Source organism: Aythya marila (assembly GCF_965140915.1).
Source record: "Aythya marila genome assembly, chromosome: Z".
Classification (NCBI taxonomy): Eukaryota; Metazoa; Chordata; class Aves; order Anseriformes; family Anatidae; genus Aythya; species Aythya marila.
Window position 1 is genome coordinate 80,586,238 of NC_139080.1, and position 22,940 is coordinate 80,609,177.

Below are 22,940 nucleotides of genomic sequence, written 5' to 3' on the forward strand. Positions count from 1 at the left end.
TCTTTAGGTTCACTCTATCTTACAGAACTCGACAATCGTTAACACGATTAGGGATAAGCTTAGGGATATGGTTTAGTGGGGACTGCTAGCGTTAGGTCAGAGGTTGGACTCGATGATCTTGAGGTCTCTTCCAACCTAGAAATTCTGTGAAAACACTTTAAAAGTTGATAGCTTTGCTTTGAGGTCTCAGTGATTCAGTATCTTTAGTTCCCAGGCCAAATAGGTTTTGTCTGTTAAGCGTGGGATGGGTTTTTGCTTTTTGCCTTGATAAGGGTAAGCAAAACTCTTCATCCCACCAGAAGTGGGCATAACCCTTGACGTGCTTCCAAAAGTTGCTGTAGGAGGCTGCAGGATAATGAGAGTATCTATATGAAACATGTTTGTATAGTGGAATCAAGGCTGTATTCTATTAAAATGCTTCAAGGCAACTGAAAGAAACATACACAATGCATGTATAATGTTCTTACTATTTTTTTTGAAGAGCACCTTCGTTTGCAGTAGCAGGCTGGGTAACTCCCACTTGGAGTAAAATTGTAGTTTCGTAACCACAAAAATGACTTGAATGGTTTTCAGCACGTGGAGTTGTAGAATGTAAGATGGGTTGCCTTGTGTAACTAGTTTTTCTGATCTGTACATTTCAGGCATTTTGAAAGTTGATTTTGTGCTTTGTTTTCTTGAGACACTGTTGAAGTCTAATAATTCTGATTTTTTTTTTCCCCCCACTAATTTGCTAGGTAATCAGCAAGATGCCTGGTAATCTTGTTGTAACACATTTAGACATCTTAATCCTGTTTTGTTAGGGAATTAGATTCAGCAAGTCGGTTTTATTCATTACTCATAGTTTTGGATCAAAAGTGGAGTTAAATTAAAATGCAGTTCTAAAAGCAGCCTTGCTATTTAGTATAACCTAATATTAATGTGTTTGGTTTATTTCACATTAAGTTGAATTCTAAAGTGAAAGAGGTAACTGTAACCGAAGAACAGTTAAACCTCTAATGGTTACCAGGACCCTAAATTTTAGAAACAGTAGTACTTTTGAACTTGTGTGTTTCTGAAAAAAAGAAAGAAAACGAGTTTGGTTTTCCAAAGCAGTTTTTTTTTTTTTTTTGCTTTCACTTTTGGTTCTTGAGTGTGAATGGAAAAGTTATTTCTGCGTTTGTAGAGGTGACTGCAACAGTCAGGTGTTGATTATGGTGTAGTCAGGCATGCTTCTAGGTGCTAGCTTTGCCTTGCTCAGTGGTTCTCTTTGCAAATGTTACATCAAAATTATCAAAAGGAAACTACTTTGATAGTTTCCTACAACTCACATATGAACTCCGTTACAGATTTTTGTAAAAATGCTTTTTATTTACCTTAACAATTTCATTTTCAAGTGAAGATTCCAACAGTCTGAGCTATTTGAAGATTTTCCATTGATTGCGTGCTTTCAGCTCCATATTTTGCTCTCGTGTGAAAAATTACATTTGATCATTAATGGTCTACTACTGGGAGCCTTGCTGGTATCATTTGAAGGATAGTGTATCAGCATGGCAGTGTCTTTTGGGATGCAGCTGTAGCGCATATAGGGTATTGGCTGAAGTATAGGATACGATTTCTAATGTCTGTTCTCCAGTTTTCCGTGTATTTTTTCTACTAATCAATGTATTTTCATGGAAAACCAACTACAAGTGGCTGAGATGGCAGGGTTGATGCTGTGTACAGGAGTTGACTGGATATATATTCTTGTCTACTGAAACCTCAAAATGAATCAGAAGTTTAAACAACTATATTGATCTAACAATACCCAAATAGGTAAATAAAGCCATGCAATGAATACTTGTTTTCTGTTGTTTTGTTTTTTTTGAAGGAGGTTTAAAGGTGTTGGTCATGCCTCTTAAGAAATATTCTAGTAGTGTGATTTGTCAGTGAAGAGATTGTCTGCTGTTCAGCTGAGTGTTTAATCAACTGGACGTACCAAGGAATTAGTGTGTATTTTGAAACATAAAAAAGGTGGCTTCATAAATTAGGCTTGTGGGTTGTCTTCAAATGCAGGCTGAAATCTAACTAAACAATGTCAACGTGCACGTGGGAGGCTGGGTTTTTAGCGTCTCTTGTTGTAGTTTTCATATGAAGTAGGAGGATGGAAGGTAGTTTAAAAAATATCACAGGCAGCTGACTGGCAAGACAAGTACATCTGTGTAAACAAGTTTATGTACATAACAAATGTGCACATGTATATTAAAAAAAAATTGCAAATAAAATAGATGCTTGTTTTTTTTTTTTTCTTGTTTTGTTTTGTTTTGTTTTCCTGGTATGTGCTAGTCTAAATGTATTGATAAAAGCTGGTAATGCTCTTTTTAGGTTTTACATATGTCTACTTCTGTTGCTCATGGTGTCTCCAAATACAACCACGAACGCATAAAACCTTATTTGCCTAGTCACAACAGCTATTAATTTGTTCAGCTTTCCCACTGAAATAAGGAGGCAGAGAAATGTAAGGGATGTGCGTTATTCAGGCAAGTGTAGTGAAAACACACTGCACGCTGGCAAGGGCACTGGAACATGGAACATTGGACCGTGGAACTGGAACATTGTCCACTGATACCATTTAGCAAAACAAAACAAACAAACAAACAAACAAAAAAAACAAAAAAAAAATAAAACACAAAATGTGCAGCTCCTATTCCTCTACTTTTCCCACATTTCACTGTTGCCTTGCAAAGGTGCATGCTGTATGCTCTGGTAGGAGTAACCACAAAAGCTGTAAAATGTTTGGAGCTTCCATGCGGACAGAATAAGCGCTCAGACTTCGCAGCAGAGATGCTTGGGAAGAGTGCTTGAACCTAGTATTGTAACCACGTGTGTTATAAGGAATGGTCATATAACGATGTGAATTCTTACACCTTAAAATGTCTGCTTTTGTGACGGATTTCACATGAACTGCCATCTTCCATCATTATGTTGGAATTCTGTGAATTGTATAGGCTGTTGTTTCACAGGAGCTGGCCAGAACCTCAAACAATTGTGAGGAAAGACTATGCCAGTGGTTATGCTGTACTTCGTGTGGGTTAAACGGATGCTGTGTTTATACTCTGGGATGAGTTCAGTTGGATGGGAAGGTAGTGCCTGTGTGAGCCCCGTTGAAGAGGGGAAGCATTTGCCTTTTACTTTCTATACACAACATTTTTGTCTGCTGTCACATAGAGTTTTAGAATGATTGGTTACATGAGGTGGTGGCATTAGAGGCGCATGGGGACACTGAAATTTTAAAAAATGCATTATCATTTGCATTCTGTTGATTTCAAACGCTTACCTGGACTAAAATCAGAATATTTGCTTCATTGTATATATCCCATAAAACAAAGCTTTTGCATTATGTATTATTTACAAAGAAAAAAAAAGGTAGTTGCATACAACTGATGGACTAGTGTCAGGGTTACTGTGCAACTTAGCAAGGCACTGCAGCTTGTTTAGCAAACTGGTGTTGTGGCGTTGCACAGTTACGCTGTCCCTCTGGCAGAGGTACCTTAGCCCCCCATAGGATATAGACAATCCCAGTGTTACTGCTGCTGGTGTTTCGTCTTGCTAGAAAGTTCTCAGGAATGCTAGATGGCTTCTTGTGGTCTGTTTTGACTAATAGACTTCCATTTTAGTGTGGGCGAGATCATTTGAAATGGTGCATGGCTTCCCAGCATTGTGTGACACGTACTCATCTGTGTGCATTGAACCTCCCAGGGTCGCTTACTGTTTGGTCCCAATGCCTGTTTCTGATGTGCTTTTTATCTTTCGGTGCCTCTTGTGGATGAGAAACTTTAATCTCTTGTTGCCTAGTGGAGAATGTGGGCATTTATAGCTCAGGAACCCCAAATGAAAAAGCACCACATGCCCTTGAAGAGTAGGTGGAGTCACAAGGAGTTTAGAGTGAGATTTGCAAGGTCTCAAACCAAGGTTATTTGTCATTAAGGTTAATAGGATGCAGCTGTGATTTCTTCACTCTTATATCTGGCAAAGCAGTTAGTATTCCTTGCTTCTAGTACAGGGAAAATGTAACATAATGTGCGTTCACATTAAATTATGGTCTAGGCTAGCATCACTAAGTGAAAAAGTTAGAATACAATTTAGAAAGTTACTCTAAAATACTATTTCTAAACACTAAATTAAAATTTCTGCAACAAAAATAGAGCTTGTCTTACTATTCTTCTGTGGTCCATCCACTGACCTGAGCTGCACCCCGTTTCCTAGGTTCAGAAATGGCATCCTTCACCTCCTCCAGGTGTCTTTGTGGGCATTAGTCTTAGGGTGCTAGCCCTACCTCCTGTTAATGAGGCAGAAAGAGGAGAGGTGGTGGAAGGCCCCTGTGAACGTGAAAGTTACTAGTATGGGCATCTGGTATCAGTGTCGTAATGAAGGACTGGTGTCCTCTGAAGTCAAGATAAAATTTAGAAGAGAATTGCTAAGCAAATTGCTGTCATTTCCTAATCTAAGTGTCAAATCTGATCGACTTAAATGACATATTTTTACAGGAAAAGTTCCAAGTTGAAAAAATACTTTCATTATGTGTGTGCCTAGCCAAGGACCTCTGGTGTTCCTCTCTCCTGAGACATACTAGTAATGCCATAAAAGATTATTTGATTAAGTACCACCAAATTTACAGAGTCTGGAAAATTATTGGAATAATAAGAACCATTCTACATCTGCTTTGCAAACTTTTAGGTGAGTTTTCAGGCTGGCCTTGTGGGTAGGGGTGTCCTCTTACGGAGCAGACAGATAGAGCAGAGATTGTAAAATAAGTAAAAAAAGGAGATACTAATCTTATGTGATTTTAAGAGTGCAGAGACTGAGAACATTTGTGTTCTTGATCTAGAGATCAGCCAAATTACTTGCTATCTTGGGATGGAAAAATTAATGCCATTAGAGGAAGAGTGAGGCTATATATCCTATCACAGGCTGCATTTGTTTTTACAGATGAGTCAAGTGATTATGAAAGGGATTGTTTGTTTGCAGGTCTACAAAAGGATCTCAGAGGCCACCCTTTTCAGCACAGTAGCTGGACAGGAAAGAGCAACCATGGGGCTTTCCAAATGCAGTCAGCTGTGTCAAGCTTATGGTGGAAACTTCACAAAAACCTCAGGAGAGATTTGTGTTGACTGAGCAAATGAGGGAAGCTTAGATAGTAGTTGGAGGCAGCAAACTGTATTGTGTGGGCTTACATTAAATTTCACCAGCTGTGAAACCTAATGCTGGAATTAAGTCAGAGTACAGCACACAGTGGCCATAGGCATCACAGAGGTTGGACAGAAATGTTAATTTCAGTGGAAGGTAGGCGTTGGTATGGTAGAGGATAATATTTATTTATTTATTTTATTTTTTATTTTTTGAAATAAGAGACAAGGAGCTAGCAATCCTGTGTGTGTGTCATGGCAATAGGTACTACTTGGTGTACCTTTCATAGCTTCCTGAAGGAAATATCAGAAGGTTTTTTCCTCCTGACTAAATCAGGGAAGTATATAGCTGAAAATGGAGCTTTGCAATTTACAGTCATTCTTGTCTGTGCTAGGGATTTGTTTTATTAACTTTAACTGTCCTAAAAATAGATGTGTTTTCTCTTCTTGGAGGCATTTTTTAGTTTATACTCTAAATTCAATGTTTTGCATTGTCAAGTACCAAAGTAGTATGAACAACTGTATGAAAGGGGAGAAAATACAGTGGGGATACTGTATCTCAAAATGTACTGAAACAATCTGTTGCGGTTGTCAAGAATTAATTCTTCTGTGCAAAGGGCTGGGTTTTCATATGCTAGTGTAAGGACATGTGTTTAGATATATTGTATTTTTTCACTGTTTCATTTAGGATACTGCTGTGCCATAGCAGTCCTGTTTACCTTTTGCAGTTGGGAACCAGGAAGCCCAGCAATGGAAGGTGAAGTGTGACCCGATGTGCAATGTTTGTATTTTCTGCTTTAATTTTTATTCCCAGTAACTTTTGTCATCATTCTATAAATTCGTTTAATTTTTATGGGAATGCAATACTTATTGTCATAAAACATCAGTTTTCGATCCTAGACACCGATGCACCACATTTGTTTTGTAATAATTTATACATTAAAACCTCAAAACTGTTTACCTGCTGGAATATCAAAGCGCTTTTGTGCTATGTTTTCTTAGTAGGTACCTAAGTGCTTTCTCTGTTCAAATCCCAATAGCATTTTTCCACTGGTGTGCCCCTGCTGTGTCCTCATATTAGTCTGCAAATTCTTTTTAACTGCAGTGCAAGCTACTGTTCTGTAGTAGTTGTGAAGGGAAACTAATATTGAAGAGCTGTCTTTCTGAAGTAGACCCCCTGCGCGGCATCAAGTGTTTTGGGTTTAATTTTTAGAGATTTTTTTTTTTTTTTTGCCTGCCCAATGTTAAGGAAAAAGACCTCACCATATGAAACTGTCAAGAAAACTACCTAGATAGACAATGAGTAGATATCTCCTAAAAAGCTTCATATTTCTATTCATAGGACTTTAAGCTGACTCTTGTTGTGAAATTCTTTGTGCCTTTGTTCCTTTCTAAATGCAGTTTGTAGATTTAGTGATGACAGAATATGTGCTAATAGGTCTGAGTGATTTTTTTTTTTTCTTTTTTAGGTCAGAGTCAATGGCCACTGAATTTGCTGTCAGTTTAGTGGAGGTGTCTTTATTTATTTATTTTTAATTTAAAGAAAGCTGTTCATTAGCTCAGACTTCTGAGGTTACAGGACTTGTACGCTGGACACCTTCCTTGCTAATATACTGTCCTTTCCGTTCTTAGGAGGGATTGGCGTTTCCCTCTTGTTTTGGTTTGTTCAATGTGCGTCATCACAAAACCTAACCTAACCAGGTGCCATGATTTTCTGTGTTTCTTTACCTCTTTTGAAGGTGCTGTATGGTGGGGGACGGTGTCTGATGCATTAGCAATGTGTTAAATCTCATGAACTGGCATTCAAAGCAGATTAAAGAACCGAAGGTGAACCTGTGCCCATCTGTGGAACCAGCTGAAATTAACGTTCCATATGGATTGATGTCTCTTTGCCTCAACTCTGATTGCTTAACCTAATCTGTCACAAAAGGCGTTCATTTTCAATGCAAAGGAATTACTATGACTGAACAAAGAGGCGCAGAATTGAAATTTAAGTGCATTGAAAGTTCACTGAGAATGTCTTGTGAATTATTTTTATGCGGGGGCCAAACGAAGAAAAATGAATTACAATGTTTAAATTAATAAACTGAAGTGGTGTGAGCTCTTTGTTTTCAAGGAGATCAATGTTGCCTATTCCAGTTGATAAATAGAAAATGGAAAGAAAAACATAATAAAGCTCCTGTTAAGTGAAGACAGGGTAACACAGGAATTTTCTTCAAAGAGAATGCCTTAGGAAAGTGTTTAGCAAGATAAAGCAATTTGGAGTCTAGGCCTATTTTTTATTACTAATGTGACAGGGACGTGAAATTAAAATAATCCATCTCTTTGGAAAGTCTTGGGTGTAGAGCTGGGGGGCGAGGAGTATATGTAAGCCTTCATATTTATACCCGAAGTGGCTACATTTGGTCAAACTTGTTTTTCTTGGTTCCTGGCTCAATTTTTCCAAGCTCTTCAGAAAGCCCACTCAGATATAGAAATATATGCATCAATATGTGGCTGATGCTGATCTCTTTACTTCATTTATCCTTGAGTGAGGTTTGTTATGCTTGCCTGTGGAGAAGTTGTGGATTCAACAGGACTGAATTAATATAACTTTATTTCAAATTAAAAAATAAAATAAAATTGTAAGACCATTTAGTGATACCAAGTCAAAGATTTACAGAAACACATCAGACTGAGTAAGATCGTAATAGAACGTGTATCTGGGGACAGAAGAAAAAGTCTGTAGGACAGATTTGTTTGCTGTGTTGAATATCCTGATAATTCTTAATCCAAGAGAAGGCAGTGTTTTGGGAAACAGATGATACCTCAACCAGTCTACCAGGGTATCCAAACATACATCAAAAAGGCACATGTATCTGAGTTTTTTTGGATAGGCGAAGGGTGGATTAAACATGCTTGTCTTTTTTTTTTTTTTTTTCTTTTTGTTCCCTTCAGCTTCAGTGTTCTCAAATGGATAATACTAAGTTACGGAAAACTGCAGAGATGGTTTTGGAAATTGACTAAGATGCCAGGAATTCCTGGCTCTCTGCTGTTGCTGATCATATACTGTATTACCAGCAGGCTGAAAAGTTGTATATTGTAAGCATGTACAGATTTTTTTTTTCCTTTTTCTATTTTTATCTTCAAAATGTGAAGTTCGTAATGCTTGCTGTTCAGATTATGAGGGAATTGTTACACATATTTAATTTTTTTTTTTTTTTTTGAGAAAGCAAATTTTCTGTCTTAATAAATTGTGATCCCTTGAAAACTGTAACCTTAGGCTAAATAGGTATGGCGTCATGCCACCATTGGCTATAGCAGGGCCTCAGAGAGCCAGCATGACCTTCTGCCAAGCTAAGAGTCATGAAATATTTTTTGAAGTTGCATCTCCCAGAGGCAACAGAGGTGGGGAGTCTGGGTCTCTTGGGCATGCCTGCTGACTCTCCATCCTACTTGAATCTGGTCTGGTCTTGTTCTTTGATCCTTGCTCAGTTCTGCACATGCTCTTCAGTAACTTAGTACTAAAACTAACTTTTTCACTGGTAGAGTTTTCAATTGTGTGATTAAATTTTATTATCATCATCATATGTGTGGTTTTGTGTTTTTTTGTTTGTTTGTTTGTTTTGTTTTGTTTTAATTTATGTGATATCTTGGTAACATTCAGTCAGTATATACTGATTTATTTAAAGAAACTAGGATTTTTCAGATATGAGTTTTGGAAAGTTAGAATTTGACAGTGTGCAAGCCATCAAACCATTCCAAGCACAAGGTTTGGAAGAATTCCTGGAGAAGTGTGAAAAAGAAAGGTTTGTTCTTTTTGGAAATATATCAAGTTACTCCATTATTTGCTAGTACATACTGGTATAGTTTCCCACATGGGTATTTATTTTAATAAATTAAGGCCTTTTTTTAAACCTTGTAGCTTAAACTGCCTCCTAATACAGATGCTTACAAGTGAGCTTGGCAAGCCTGGAAGCCTGGAGTTGGTAGTGGGTTAGTCATGAGACTTCAAGGGGATGAAAGACACCAGGGTGGGCTTTGCCTCCAGGCTACAATTAAGATCAAAGCTTGTTAGTAAGATTCCTACTATAAAGGTTGTTGACTGTCTGCTTCCTTCTGTTTCTCCTCATTTTTCAACTGGTGACTGTAGTAAGTAAGTCTGACAAGGGTTGTTCCTTATCGTAGATTCCAGATCTTTTGTGGCAAATCTTGCATATCCTATTGGCCTATGGAGTCTGACAAGCTAAAAAGCTGTTTATTTTTATTTTTTTTTTGACAGTTGTACAATGAGTATGTACATGTTTCCAATACTTCTGTGGCTGCCACAGAACAGTGGGAAACAAGCAGTGCGAATGTTAGCCATGTGAGTTCTGCTTCTGCAGTTGGGTCCTTTGAGGACCAAATACTGATCGCAGCTTTCTTGAAGTCAGTCTCTTGATCAAATGTCATGTAGCACTGCATTTTTAAGATGGGCCATTAACCCGTCTTCCTGAAGTTATTAAGTCATTCAGTTTCTTCTTTAAATCCGGTGCCAATTTTTTATTCATTTCTTTTGTCCGCAAGACAAAGATACATTATTGACAAAATTGTGAACCTCGTGTAACAATGTTAAACAAAGGAACAACTAGAAACAATTTGTGTTACATGTCATGTGAAAATATGTTAGGCCGCTAAAATTTATTAGAAAAAGAGCTCTTTCAAAATTTTTATCTTCTTTGGTCTACAAAGGTATCTCTAAGTTGCAGCTGAAGATTTATTAGCGAACCTTTCTGCAGTGTCAAACAAATATTACGGCCAGGAGAACGGGAGTCTCATTGTGAGACATGATAGGAAGTTTGCCATATTCTTTTTTTTTTTTTTTTTTTTATGCTTCTTGGCCCAGACATGTTCCTCTGAAAAGAAAAAAGAGGAAGTCCTTATTAGGTGGATAGTAGATCTTAGATTAACTGAGGTTTTTGTCAGATATTTTAATACTCTTCCTCTTAAAGCATTGGAGCTAATGGAATTTTAAATTAACATGAGAGAAAATCAACTTGTCTGTATTTATGAATATTTCTAGAGACATATTTCATACATTATCTTATTGCCTTCGGCTAGGAAATGTGGTAATAACTAGGTTTAATCTTTAAAGGTAATCTGTGTGTGGTTTTTTTTTTTTTTTTTTTTTTTTTTTTTTTTCTGACTGCTCTAAATCTCAACTAATCCACTTATAAATACAGACAATGTTTTGTGAATAGTACCTGTTCTCTGACTAGGTTAACCATGCACTTTCTACTGATTATTTCATTCAGATTTGTAGTGTGTGTTGTGGTCAAGCCAATGGAAGAAGGGATCGAATTATAGACTTAATAGCAGTGTGCTGTTTGTGCTGGTCTTCTATTCTGAAGTCAGGGTAGATAGCACCCTATTTTTCTCAACAAGAAAGCACTTAAGTTAATTGCTCCATTAGAAAGATATAGTAGCTCTTTCTGATCTGTAAGTAGCCTTCCATGCATAGCTGCTAAAGTTTGAAACACCTGCAGCCGAAGCAATTTGAAGAAAAGCCATTAGTCTGCATGGAGGAAAAATAAAGTGCTGAAGCTCAAAATATTATCAATGATGCTGTGTTGGAGCAGCCTAAAAGATTTGGCTTTTAGTCTATGCCTAGTGCTATCCAAAACAACATATAAAATTCTTTGTAAACCAATTTTAAAAGTGTCTTGTTTATTCAGATGCAACTGTGTACTCTATTTGTTCGGAGAGTAGGCTCCAGTCAATTGCAAACCAGCCAACAGCTGATTTCTCCTTAGAAAGAAACATTGACTAATATAGATCATTGGAAGCCAAAGACCGAAGGGACAAAGTGCTTAAGATAAACAGCTCAATCCTCAACTGTTCGAAGGCCTCAATAAAGCCTCTGATTTACTAATTTGGGGTGGTACTCTGCTCTTCCCACCTGCAAGCTTGCCTCAGATCCTTAGCTCTGCCATGGTGAGGTGCTGATATGTAGTGTGACCTACTGTGCCCTTAAGGAGGAAAATACTGGCTTTCTTATGGCCCTAATCAATCAGTTTCTCTGAAGCTTTTCTTTATAGTAATCAAGGGAGGAAAGAAGTACTGACTGCTCTCATTTTATTGAGACATTGAATTGGAAAGAGCCTACACAGACAGTACTGCTGAATCTTGAAAGGCACTCCAAGGTACTTCTCTGTTCTAATTGACTCCTAGGTGCTTTTTAGAGTGCTATTATGTGCACCTGAATTCAGTAATTTAAGTTGATGGATAGCTATAAAAGTAGTCTGTTTTTTATTCCATGGTTTTTGATAAGCTTCACTAGCGACTGGACTGTTGAACAGTGAGAGTGCCAAAATTTAGGTGACTCTTTTAACAGGTTTGAGCATTAATACAATTCATATCTATGTCCCTACCTTTCCTGGCAAAGATGTGAAAGTGAAACTTGAGCGTTTCAGTTCTCCCTCATCCATCTTGGTATTTTGGCTGTCTGTCATACTGAAAAATATCACTTTGGTAGAGGTGTTGGTAAAGTCTGAAAAAGCAGTAGCAGTTTCTGCAAGCGTGTGTGACCAGCTTCCGTGGAAGGCCAGATCCCAGGTTGGGGTGGATTTTTCAGACCCCTTCGTCAGTACATCTGCAGTTACTGTGTCCTGGATGAGTGTCTGGCCCAGAGCATCTCAAACAGCTGTGATATGTTTTGTCGTGTTTATTCTCCAGTTGTATGTGTAGTACATTTGAGACAATAGACACAACAGAGGAATACTTTGGCATTCCTTTAAAAATAGTAATAATTAAAAAAAAGACTCAAATAGTGTTTTTACTGGGACTGAATTTTCAATGTATAAAGGTAAATTCTTAGGTAAGCACATGTCGGACTCTTTGAATTTTGCATGTGTAGTGGTTAGGACAATGAATTATCGTATTAAATAACTTTTTAAAAAACGTATCTATATATCACTTTGAAATTACTTTTAGTCTTTAATTATTTCTACAATCGACGTTTAGGGTTTGGAAGATAATGTCTACAGTAACAATGGGAGACATCACCATGTTCAGCCTTGATCCTATAGTAGCCTCCAGTTTGTGTATATACAACATCTTCTCCCATGGAACTGAGTTCTCCCATCTTCTTCTCGATTGTTGGACAAAACAAAGGTAGACTTAGTCAGAGTTCTCAAAGGTGTACTTTCTTTTGCATTCCTTGAGGGTGCTAATTGGCAGCCAAATGTTTACAACATGGTTAACATTTTTTTTTCCTGACTATTAATTTGGGGCCGGGGAATAGAAGAATCTTCTTCATCAAGTCTGCTTATCTTGTGCCCCTCAGCATTCACCCCAAGGGACACCCTGGTACAGAAACTCCAGTAGGGACACGGGCACCCTTCACAATCAAGTCCTTGATCTGTGAAGAGTCACGTGTACTTGACATATTGAAAGCTGAGGGCGTGATGAGAAAATACAGTCAGAGGGCAGGTGAAGATGGGAGAGAGATGTCTTAGAAAGAAGGTATTTTAATTGACTTCAGTTCCTGATGTATAGATTGATGTATCTCTCTAAAAGGCATTGAACAAAATGTTTTATGAATCCCATGAATATGTGGTTGACTTCAGGGATCCAAGAAGGATTTTCTAATTCCTTCTCCTGCCACGCTTATTTCAGTAATACTCCACTGTACGTTACTCAGCGTTGCCTTTAGGGTGAGTGAAATGCATGCTTTCAGCTTGTAGTAAGTGAATAAGGAAGTTGCTTTGATTTCCTTTCCACCTCTTTTTTTTTCCCTTTCATTAGTAGTAGTTTCTCACTACTGGTTGGTTAGATAAGTCCTTACCTATTTTTTTGCTCACACTTTAGCTGTTTGTGGTTTATTGGTTTACTGCACACTACACCATACACTATGGAGGAGTTATGTTTTTAGGATATTTGGGGAAGAGTTTTTTTTCTTTGCTTTTTTTTTTTTTTTTTTTTTTTTTTTTTACAAACGATTTTTCAAAAATAGGTAGTAAGGTACAGTATTTTTGCTCACAGTGATGTTTGTGTGTGCCATGTTGGTCTGACTAATGTTTATGAACATTTGCTCCTTTTGGAGAGGAGTAAATAACCAGAGTAAACTGCCAAGAAATCCTTGAGCTTCTGGTGATGGGCTTGGAGAGTAGAGTGTTTGGAGATCACAAACAAGAATGAGCTCTGCTTTGTAAGGCAGCCTCTAAACATAGCCAATATGCATCTGGGAAGGTTGGTGAGCACAACGGAGGAGATGAAAGCTGGGAGGAAAGGGCAGTATTTTTTGTTTTATGCTCGCTTGTCAACTCTACTTTGCACTTTGTTATAAAATGCAGAGCGTTCTTCTGCACTGCATCTCCTCAGGACGTTGGTTTTTACTTAAGTAGTGTTGCACCACAGGTAGACAAATAATGTGGAAGCTTTCTCAGTTCTGCTAATGTGCTTATCCCTTACTCTGGTAACAACTCTCTTAAGAATGATGTCTAACAAAGATCTTAACTTCTAGCTGTTCCACACTGCTCATGTGAAATACTGGCATGTAAAGATGGATGCGTGGGAAGCATACGATGATGATATCATATGGGTTTTGTTTCAGGCCTTGGAGACCTTGTTAGAGCATCTTCTAAAACAACAAAAATTCTTTTTAATGATCAACTCTTCACTTTTCCTCACAGAGGACTGGCACTTCATCCTCTTTATCATCATATAAATAGCAAATCCATCTCTCTTTGCTTTCTGTTACAGCCTACATTAAAGGGAAAAAAAAAAGCCTCTGGTGCAGGTGGTTTTCACTGAATGCTGCTCTGCTTTGTGATAAGAATCAAATACAACAAACAAAAACTCCCCGTTAAGCTATATATTTACATTAGTATGTTGTATGTTTTCTCTCTGGGTTGCATGCAACTGTTTCACAGCTTTTAATTAACAAGCAATTCAAGTCTTTTTATAAGGAGTGTCTTTTGGAGAGGGATTTTTATCAAAATATTTTATATGAGGCTCAGTATCATTCCAGAACAAGGAAAAAAAAAGGAAAGAGAATCTGGCAGGCAAAGGAGAATACATGTCTGTATGCTTAAATATACTACACACCTTACTTGTGCTTCGTGTCATGTATTCTTTATTGACCCATACTCAGGCAATTGGTGCACTACAAATCTTTAAAATTACTTTCATTCCATAAACAGTAATTCAAGAGGCCTTGTTCCAGGCCTCTGTGCCCCAAATATACCATTTTCTGTTCTTGTTTACAGCTGCACAGATGTACTGTACACTTTCAGAAATGACCAGTGTTCAAACATATTTTTTTTGGACTTAAAAGCGATATTGAAAAATTAAGTAACCCTTTAGTTTCTGGCACTCTTTCTGTGAATATAAACTCTGAGTGTGGCATCTGTAGTAGTATGAATGCTGCTGTTTTATGGACGTAAAGTCATCCCTCTTGCTGTTGTTGGAGAGGGTTTATGCTGCTTAGCTATATATGTAAGTGATTTATCTCCTACTCCTACTTTGTCTTTTTAATCTAAAGTCTTTTGAAATACATTCTAAACTGAAGTTAAACTTAAGTTTTAAGCTGAAAAATGAAGTTAGCTCTTTGTTAAATTAATTATGAAAATGTAATGTGTAGTCCATAGTGCTAGAAATACCTAGTGACTTGTTTAACCAAAATTCATCCTGCAATTTACAGCAGACACTGTACCTGATGATCCTTTCATTGTTTAGAAATGCGATTTGTTAGTCTAAATTGACCTGTACTGTGATATTAGCCATCAGAAGTAGCTAATTTGTTATTGCATTAACCTTGTTGATATTTATAGTAGACTTTTATTGTTACAATATAGTAGTTATCTAACTGCTAATGCAGCTTTATGCTTGAAAAACAACTCATAGATTCATGTATTTTGCAGCTTTTGAATTCTGTGCACTGTCTGGACAAGAGAAAGGCATTTCTTAAATGTAACTGAACAGAGGTCAGATACTGCAGGCAACTCAGTTAAAATTGATCCTCCTGACGTGAAAATACCAACTTTTGGGGAGGCTAGTGGTAGTTCATTCTGCATCTTGCATCTAGATTTGCTTCAATATCTGTAAGCCAGGAGCTCCTCACCAGAACTGCTGGAAGAAAAGTGTCCCCTCAGGGCCTGAACTGAGGCTGATCTTGATTACTTACTGCTACGTGTCAGATGGAAAACTAGATAGAGCTTTTAATACCGTACACCTGCCTGAGCAGGTGTACTCATTGCATGTGGTTTAAATGCCTCGGTTACATTTTTCTTACCCTTATCAATACATGCTTTTGTGTGTGTGCATAAGCACATACTTTTTCATTCACTTTTTTTTTTTTTTTTTAGGAAAAAAAAAAAAGCACCATACAATTTAATAGCCCCAAAAAAGCTCTTCAAGTACTGGACAGCATGAAGCATTCTCAATGTAAATACTATGAGTCAACTTTAACTTTAGAATTGGCTGTTTCTTCATTATTCTGTGGAGCAAATTGCCCAATGCAGTTATAAAGACCTTGAGTACCATGGCATTCATTATTGTTAGACTGGGATATATATAAATAGATGTTTAAATAGATCTATAAATAGATTCTTTGGAAGGTATTATGTCAGCTGCAGGTTGTGCAGTTGCTTTGATACTGAGCAAAAAAAATAAAAAATAAAGCAAAAAAAATAAAGCAAAAAAAAAAAAAATTAGCATCATAAACTTGTTTCTCTGCGGCATTTGTTTTTGAATATAATTTCTTTAGTTGTTGCTGGCATTTCCTGCAGTAGATGTTTTGCAGCAGAGCTGAATAGCATTCTTGCAAGTAACAGTCTTTCACCTGCATCGTGATAGTTTTTAATTATATTCCATGTGCTGTGTGTTGGGTGATAGTAAACAGTGAGGTACCATGAGGAAGTGCTTGTGTATGACAGCTTTACATTCCCCAGCTTCCTGACTGACACGCGGTTTCACAACTGGGGACTATTCAGATATGTTTGATTGTTGGCACTGCTATTTACATCTTAATTATTTTAATCCAGTTTTCTATTTGGAAATATAATCTTATCTAAAAAACTGAATTTGTGTAGGAAAGTGAAATGCCATTCTAAGAATGCTTGTAAGTCTACCTTTCTTTTTCTTCAAAGCCGGTTACATAAAACTGCTAAGCATCTCTGAAAATATGTTAATGATTATAACAAGATTATTTTATTTCCACAACAGGTGACTGGGAAATGGAGAAAACTTTGAACAGAATTCATCCAGTTTCTGATCCAGAAGCAGTGTATTTTCTACAAGTATCATGGGAAAAAGATTTAGGCACCGGCTTTGGTATAACACTCACTGATGGTGAATGTGCATGGACTGGGACAGGTAATAATGGAAAGAAAAAAGTGTTTTAAATTGTTGCTGTTCTTCATTACTATTTTTAAGTAGTTTTTAGACTGTGACCCACAACTTGCAGCAAAAATATTTTATTAATATTACCTATCCTCACTGATGGAGGAGGTAGATTAATGATTTTCTGGGATGTGTTCAGATATCTTCGAAATCTGGAAACTTCGTATGTCTAAAGTAATAGTAATTCATTAGCATATGGCTATGCAGCAGTTTGTTCTTGCTTGATGGTTTTCTTGCTGTGATATTGCAGTACCATATATGTGTGTTCTTCAGATTCTTGAACAATGGTTAATGCAAGTAGTGTTTGCAAATTATAATTCATGAAACGTTTAATTGATTTTTTTTTTTAAAGGTTTGATAAGATATTAATAACTAAAGGTAGTTGTACTTGGTGCTCTTGTGAATTTTTGAGAAAAATAGGGGACAGAATTTTTTTTCCCCCCCTAGGGATAAATTAATAGAAAAAAAAATAGCCTGTGGCATTTTTTCCCCACACAGAAATCTGGATAATAAAGTGGGTTTCTTCATATATGCATGTTTGTCTCATTCATGTCTTGTGAAAGAAGGAAAGATTTGTGTGTTCCTTTAGATGTCAGATACTTGGTCCAAAGCACTTCTCTCAGCAGCAGAAATGTTTCAGAGGGAGGAGACAATGATATATTTTACAGTGTAATACAGGCAAAAACATTTGCCTGACTCATTTTCTAAATTATAAGAACAGATAACTGTGTAGTTCCTTCCTTCCTTTTTGCTGCCCAGAAGTTGTTTCTCCCTGGTACTAACTTAAGCCAAAATTTCAAATAGGGCAGCCATTTTATAGTGTTTTGTCTGTTGTCTTGTGTATTGTAAGAACCTTAATCGTTCAGTAGCTTTCTGTCGAATACAACTTTATTTTCTTTATTTTTTCTTTCAAACCTAGGAAACAAGACTAACTTAAAATGTGTGTGTGCATGTGTAAAATCTGCTCTTTCACATTCCCTTTCCCATTTAGAACATTCTATAAATAATACATTCTATAAAATAGTGGTTCCTGCATAAGCCAAATATATATATTCAAGTACTGGCTCCCTGTAGCCTGATGTGAAAGTTTTTGTTGTTTTTTTTTTTTTTTTTTTGATTTCACAGTCAGATTGTCAAAGTATGTATTTTCAAAATAATAGAAAATGTGTTAACATTGATAAATATTTAACTGGGTATCCCAGTATTTCTTTTTAAAAGCTTTTGTGGTTGTTCTTGTATCAAGGGAAGTTTTAAAGTTCAAAATAAATACCTTAAAATTCACAAAAAGCTAATTCATAAAATCTGTTATTTTTGTAAGTGAAACCTTGTGTTACTTTAACAGAAAAAAAGTGTAGAAAAAGTATGTAAACAGTTCTAATTTTGTAAATTTCCTGCATCTGGCAGAATTGCTGGATGATAGTTTTCCAGAATGGAGGACCAGTGAAAGCAAGATGACCTCATGCTATTAAAGAAAGGAGAAAGAAAAACAGTTTAGCATTAACATTGGGTACTCATCCAAAGGAGAGAGCTTTTATTTCTTTTGCAAGAATCTGGTCCATTTATCCGGAATTCATATGAAATTCATAGTCTTTTTAGTAACTTCATTGGGAATTGAAATTCTTGTGCATCTGCTGCAGAGATCTGTCTCTTCATACTCTCGCCATTGCTTTTGATCACTTTTTCTTAGTTATTACATCATGTTTGAGACTGCCTAGATACCAGCTTCAAAATCTGGGAGGAGAAAAAGCAGTGGTCAGAAAATTCTTGCTGGGGGAAATCCCTTTTGGGTTTCTCATGCTGTGGATTATTTTACTTGGCAACATCTACCAGGAAGTGAACGAGAGTCGCTGATGGAGTTGTCTTTTATGTTTTTTGTATATTTAATGTGATGATGAAAAGCTTTGGGAGTCTGATTTCAATAACAAAATAAAGTAAAATCTTGAGGGGAGGAGAAGCACACAAATATGCAGTATGATCTAATATATTCACTCAGTATTGTGTTAAAGAACTGCAGATATGTACATTTATAAATTTCATGTTTTCCTACAGATTGATGTGTTTTTCTGCTAATTTTGTAAGAGAAAGGAATACACAGCATGCAAAAAGAATACAGAGGCAAAGCAAGAGGGGAAAAAAAATCCTAGTGCTCAATTATAGTGTACTAGTATGTCTGTTTTTTGGGGCTTTTTGTTTTGTCTAATTTTTCTCAGTGTTAATAGAATTGTTCTAGGCAAGAGAACAATTGTTCTTACGGAACAATATGTTCTTATGGAATCCATAAGAATTGTTCTTATGGATTTCCAACTTACTTTTTCTGCCTCTCTTTACCCTCATAATGCAAGGGATACCACGTTTCTGTCTGTGCTATTTCTGCTTTAAGAGAAATATTGATATACTAGCGGCCTTTTCTACCTTAACAATGTCTAGTGTCCTTTAAAAGAAGTAAGCGAGCTAATAAGGAGTAGGAAATGATTGGCTGTAGCTTCAGCCAAAACAAATGTTTTGGTGTTAAATGTCTTGCCTTTCTCTCCCACTCTGCCCTTGCTATTTGTAGTGGATTGATAGCCTTACAAGTTAAATGTGGACCAACACTGTAGACTCAATTCTTCACTGTCATGCAGGCTTATTTTTTTTACCTGTTAGTAATTGTACTGTATCATTTTTATATGAACATTAAAAAGTGTTGCTTTCAGTTTTGAAAGATGAGATGCAGTAGGCAATTGTAATCTTCTCTAATGGTGTTTCATGCTTAAAATATATTTTTAAAATTTTACAGAATGCTTTCTCTACTTGATCCAGAGAGAGTTTAGACTTGTTCCTGAATTTGAGTATGATTGGCTTGGATTAGAACCAGGTAGGGCAGAACTGATAGCAAGTACAGAGGTGAGGGCAAATTTACTGCTTCAGCTTTGGCTGCCACACGTGTATGTGATGGTACCAAGTCCGGTTCTGAAGTTCCTATCTGTCAGTCTTAATGTGTGAGGATTGATACACAGCTGGTTTTGACTTCCCAGTGGCTTGTCTGTAGATATCTCCATGTTTGCCGTGCTGCATGCTGGCTTCTCTCTTGTTCCTGTCCCCGTATGCCAGCTGCACACATATTTGGTGCACCGGTAGGGAGGCTGTGATGTGGCATTGGAGCTAAACGTTTGCAAAGCAGCATCTCACTCAAAGACCAGTTTGTAGGACAAGTACCAGCTGGTAGAATATGTGGCCCTCTGTCTTAGCCCCTCTCTCCTCATGAATCAGGAAGGGATTTCACATTAGAAAAAAAGATGGTTGAGTTGCCCATGCTGTGGGGTTTAAAAATAAATAAATATATATATATATATATATATATATTGTTACCTTTTTTTCTCTCTTCTGCATCCCCACTACCTTTTCTCTCATATTCCCTTTCATAAAGCTATTTAACCTTAACTTAGCACAAAGTAAGCTGCAGTCCTGTTCACTCTGTTTGAATTTATCTTGTTAGACTACAGAAACAAATTTGAAAAATATAATGGTAGAATAAGTAATACCATGGTCTTCAAACGACAGTAAGCTAAATATTGAAATCGTTTATAATTTATTATGTGTCTCAGAGTATTTCAGTGCCCAAAAGATGGCCAGTATTAGGCTGTATACAAAAACATCTATGTATGATTGTCTATTACATTTGCTGTAAGAAACAACAAAATATAATTTCTATTTCAGGAAGCGTTATTTTGGGAAGAGCATCTATCTTGAATTTACAGATCTCTAGGGATATACAGTTATAATATACCCCACTGCCTCCTAACCTGTTTTTCCTAACCTCTGATATAAATAGTGCAACTTAAAATGTAATGGTGGGAACATCTTCTCTAACTTAGGAATACTCGTTATGAGGTTAATTTATTTCTGATTTATTCTTAATGCATGCCCCACAGTACCCCTGTACTGTTCTTAGTGTCTCGTTGGAGATCTGGGAAAATGCCATGTTCAGGCCTTCACTTTATGAGTGTGACAGGTTTGCAATTTTCTCTTAAAAAGAAAAAAGAGGGAGCGAATACTGAACTTCAGGCATTGCGTGGTACCAGTACATGGGGAACTTTGTGGCAAACTTCAGACTGGCATGGCTGTGGCTTACTTCACATCTGACTGTTAAAAAGACTGACTTGCTCATATTTATTGAGCCTAATTCCAATATTTATTTATCTGTCTTTTGTTACAAACAGCTCCAAAGCAGTTCAGTTCCCCCTGCATGCTTTTGCTTTCTAGCTTTTGAAGGGTCTAACACGTTTGAATCTGCTTAGGGAAAACTGCCTAGGGTATAGCTGATTTTGATTCTGGTGCTAATTTATCACTTTAACTGAGTGTATCTCCAGGCTTAGATTTTCCACAGATGGGAGTATTTTGTCCTTGTGTCAGCTGTTTATTTCTTTGCAGTGTTGACATTAGTATGCTGTCTTTTGCTATCTGTACCTCCTTTTTCCTATAGCTGTTAGCCTGTGTCTTACAGAGTAGTAGACTGGTGCAGTAGTGTCTGACCTGGTAATTAAGCTAATTAGTAAGGTGGTAGTTCTGTTTTTGTGTGCACAAATAGTTGGTGTTTGTGAATAGATGATCTTTCACATTGGTAATGCTGTAGTATATTATAACATGGTATTTAAAAAAGAAAAAAAAAAAATCTCCTTCCTTGTCTTCCCAACCCCTCTTCCCTCCCACTCCCTGCCCTTTCTACACCCCCCCCCAAAAAAAAAAAAAAAAAAAAAAAAGAAAAAAGAAAAGGCCTCGGAAGCTGAGGGTGGCCTTTGTTTGCAGTGATTATTAAATGGTGGTGTTCAGCATCCTGAGAGGAGTAAACAGTAAAAGGCAGGCTTGCGACCCTAAAGTTCAGAAAAGCAGGCTTTGACCTTTTTTTAGGATCTCTTTAAAAGAATCCTACGGGATATGACTCTGGAGAGGAGAATGTTTCTACAGGTTTATCTAGTGCTGCTTCTGTCTATGAGCAGCAAAAGGAAAATGAGGGAAAATATCAAGAGCAGTTGTCCTTCAGTTCTGCTCAGCGCTGGGGAGATGTGATGCTGTGACCAGCTTTGGGCTTCCCAGTACAAGAAAAACATTGAACTTACTGAACTGAATCTAGTGAAAGTCCATCGAGATGGCTGAAGGACTAGAGCCTGCGTTAGAGTAGAAATTGAGAGAGCTGGGACTGTGCAGCCTGGAGAAGAAAAGGCTGGGGGGATCCTGTGTGTATCAGTACCAGATGGCAAGCAATAAAGATGACAGAGTCAGGTTCCTCTCAGTGTTGTCCAGTGACAACATAGGAAGCAATGGGCACAAATCAAAATACCAGGAATTGAAACTTTTCTGCCATAGGGTGGTGACCAAGCACCAGAATAGCTTGCCCAGAGAAGATGAGGAGTGTCAGTCCTTGGAGATACCCAAAATGCAACTGGATGTGGTCCTGAGTAGCTTGTAAAGGCAATCATACATTGAGCAGATTGGACTAGACAATCTCCAGAGGTCACACCTAACTTCAGCCTCTTTATGATTCTGGAACTAAGTTAAAATTACTGAAGATGCAGAATTAAGAAATCCTGAAGCATTTCAGGATATAACTTCACAGCAAATATTTATACCTTTACTCCTCTGGTGTGCTTTAATGATGGATAGATTTGTTAAGTAGTGCTTTCTTTTTAGTATGAGGTTAACTACTCTGTCTAGATGAAAACAGAAGAAAAATGAGGCAATTTAAACTGGCTTATTTTTTCTTGAAATGCTGCTCTGTTTCCATCAGGACAGTTTCAATATATGTGCAGGTTTATGCCTCACTATGAAGTTATTGTCAAAGGCATTTTTATAAAGAAGAAATAATGTTATTAATAGGTTTTTAAGTAGAATGCATTTTTTAAAGTCATTTGCAGTTGTGTGAAGGAAGTGTTTTTGTTTTCAAGCTGTCACAAACTAATTTCCTTTTTCATATCTTACTCTTTCAAATGCTGGGCAAATGCTAAAAATATCTAAGAGCAAGTAAGGATAAAAGACGATCTAGAGTAGTCTTCCTTGGAAGATTGGTCAGAAAGGAAGGAAACTGTGCTGTGAATCAAGTAAAGAATCTAAAATACTGTATCAATAGGCTATACACTGAAGTATGCATTACATGGTGGACATATTTCTCTTATTTAATAGAGTCTTTGCAGTTCAGGAGACTGTACTCTGACATAAAGGTTATTTATTCAAATTAACATATGGATCTCTAAAAGTATTGAGGAAATTGTTTGTAGAATGAAATTAAAAGGAAGGAAAATAGCCAAGGACCTAGGTGGTAAAATTAAGAACTGTTTCTTGTTACTCCAATGGAGAGAAGATGAGTCTTGGTAAGCTGCCTTTCCAGTTTAAGGGTTAATGGAAAGAAGATTTAGGAAGAAATGAACACAATCAGAAGCTGATGGGAAAGGCAGTCGTGGTTCT

The 22,940-nt window shown here is 37.0% G+C and overlaps 1 protein-coding gene across 2 annotated transcripts in view; it reads left to right on the top strand.

Annotated features, from left to right (window-relative positions):
* Window positions 1-22,940, top strand: part of XRCC4 (X-ray repair cross complementing 4) — a 186,832-nt gene that overhangs the window by 1,020 nt on the left and 162,872 nt on the right. The window contains exons 1-2 of one of the 2 annotated variants that reach the window (XM_082782775.1): window positions 8,012-8,222; window positions 16,326-16,475. In XM_082782775.1, the coding sequence (XP_082638901.1) occupies window positions 16,337-16,475 (139 nt within the window). In that variant the 5' untranslated portion in view covers window positions 8,012-8,222; window positions 16,326-16,336. Of the gene's footprint in view, window positions 1-8,011; window positions 8,223-16,325; window positions 16,476-22,940 lie in introns of those variants that run through there. The other variant, XM_082782774.1, reaches the window with a different exon arrangement.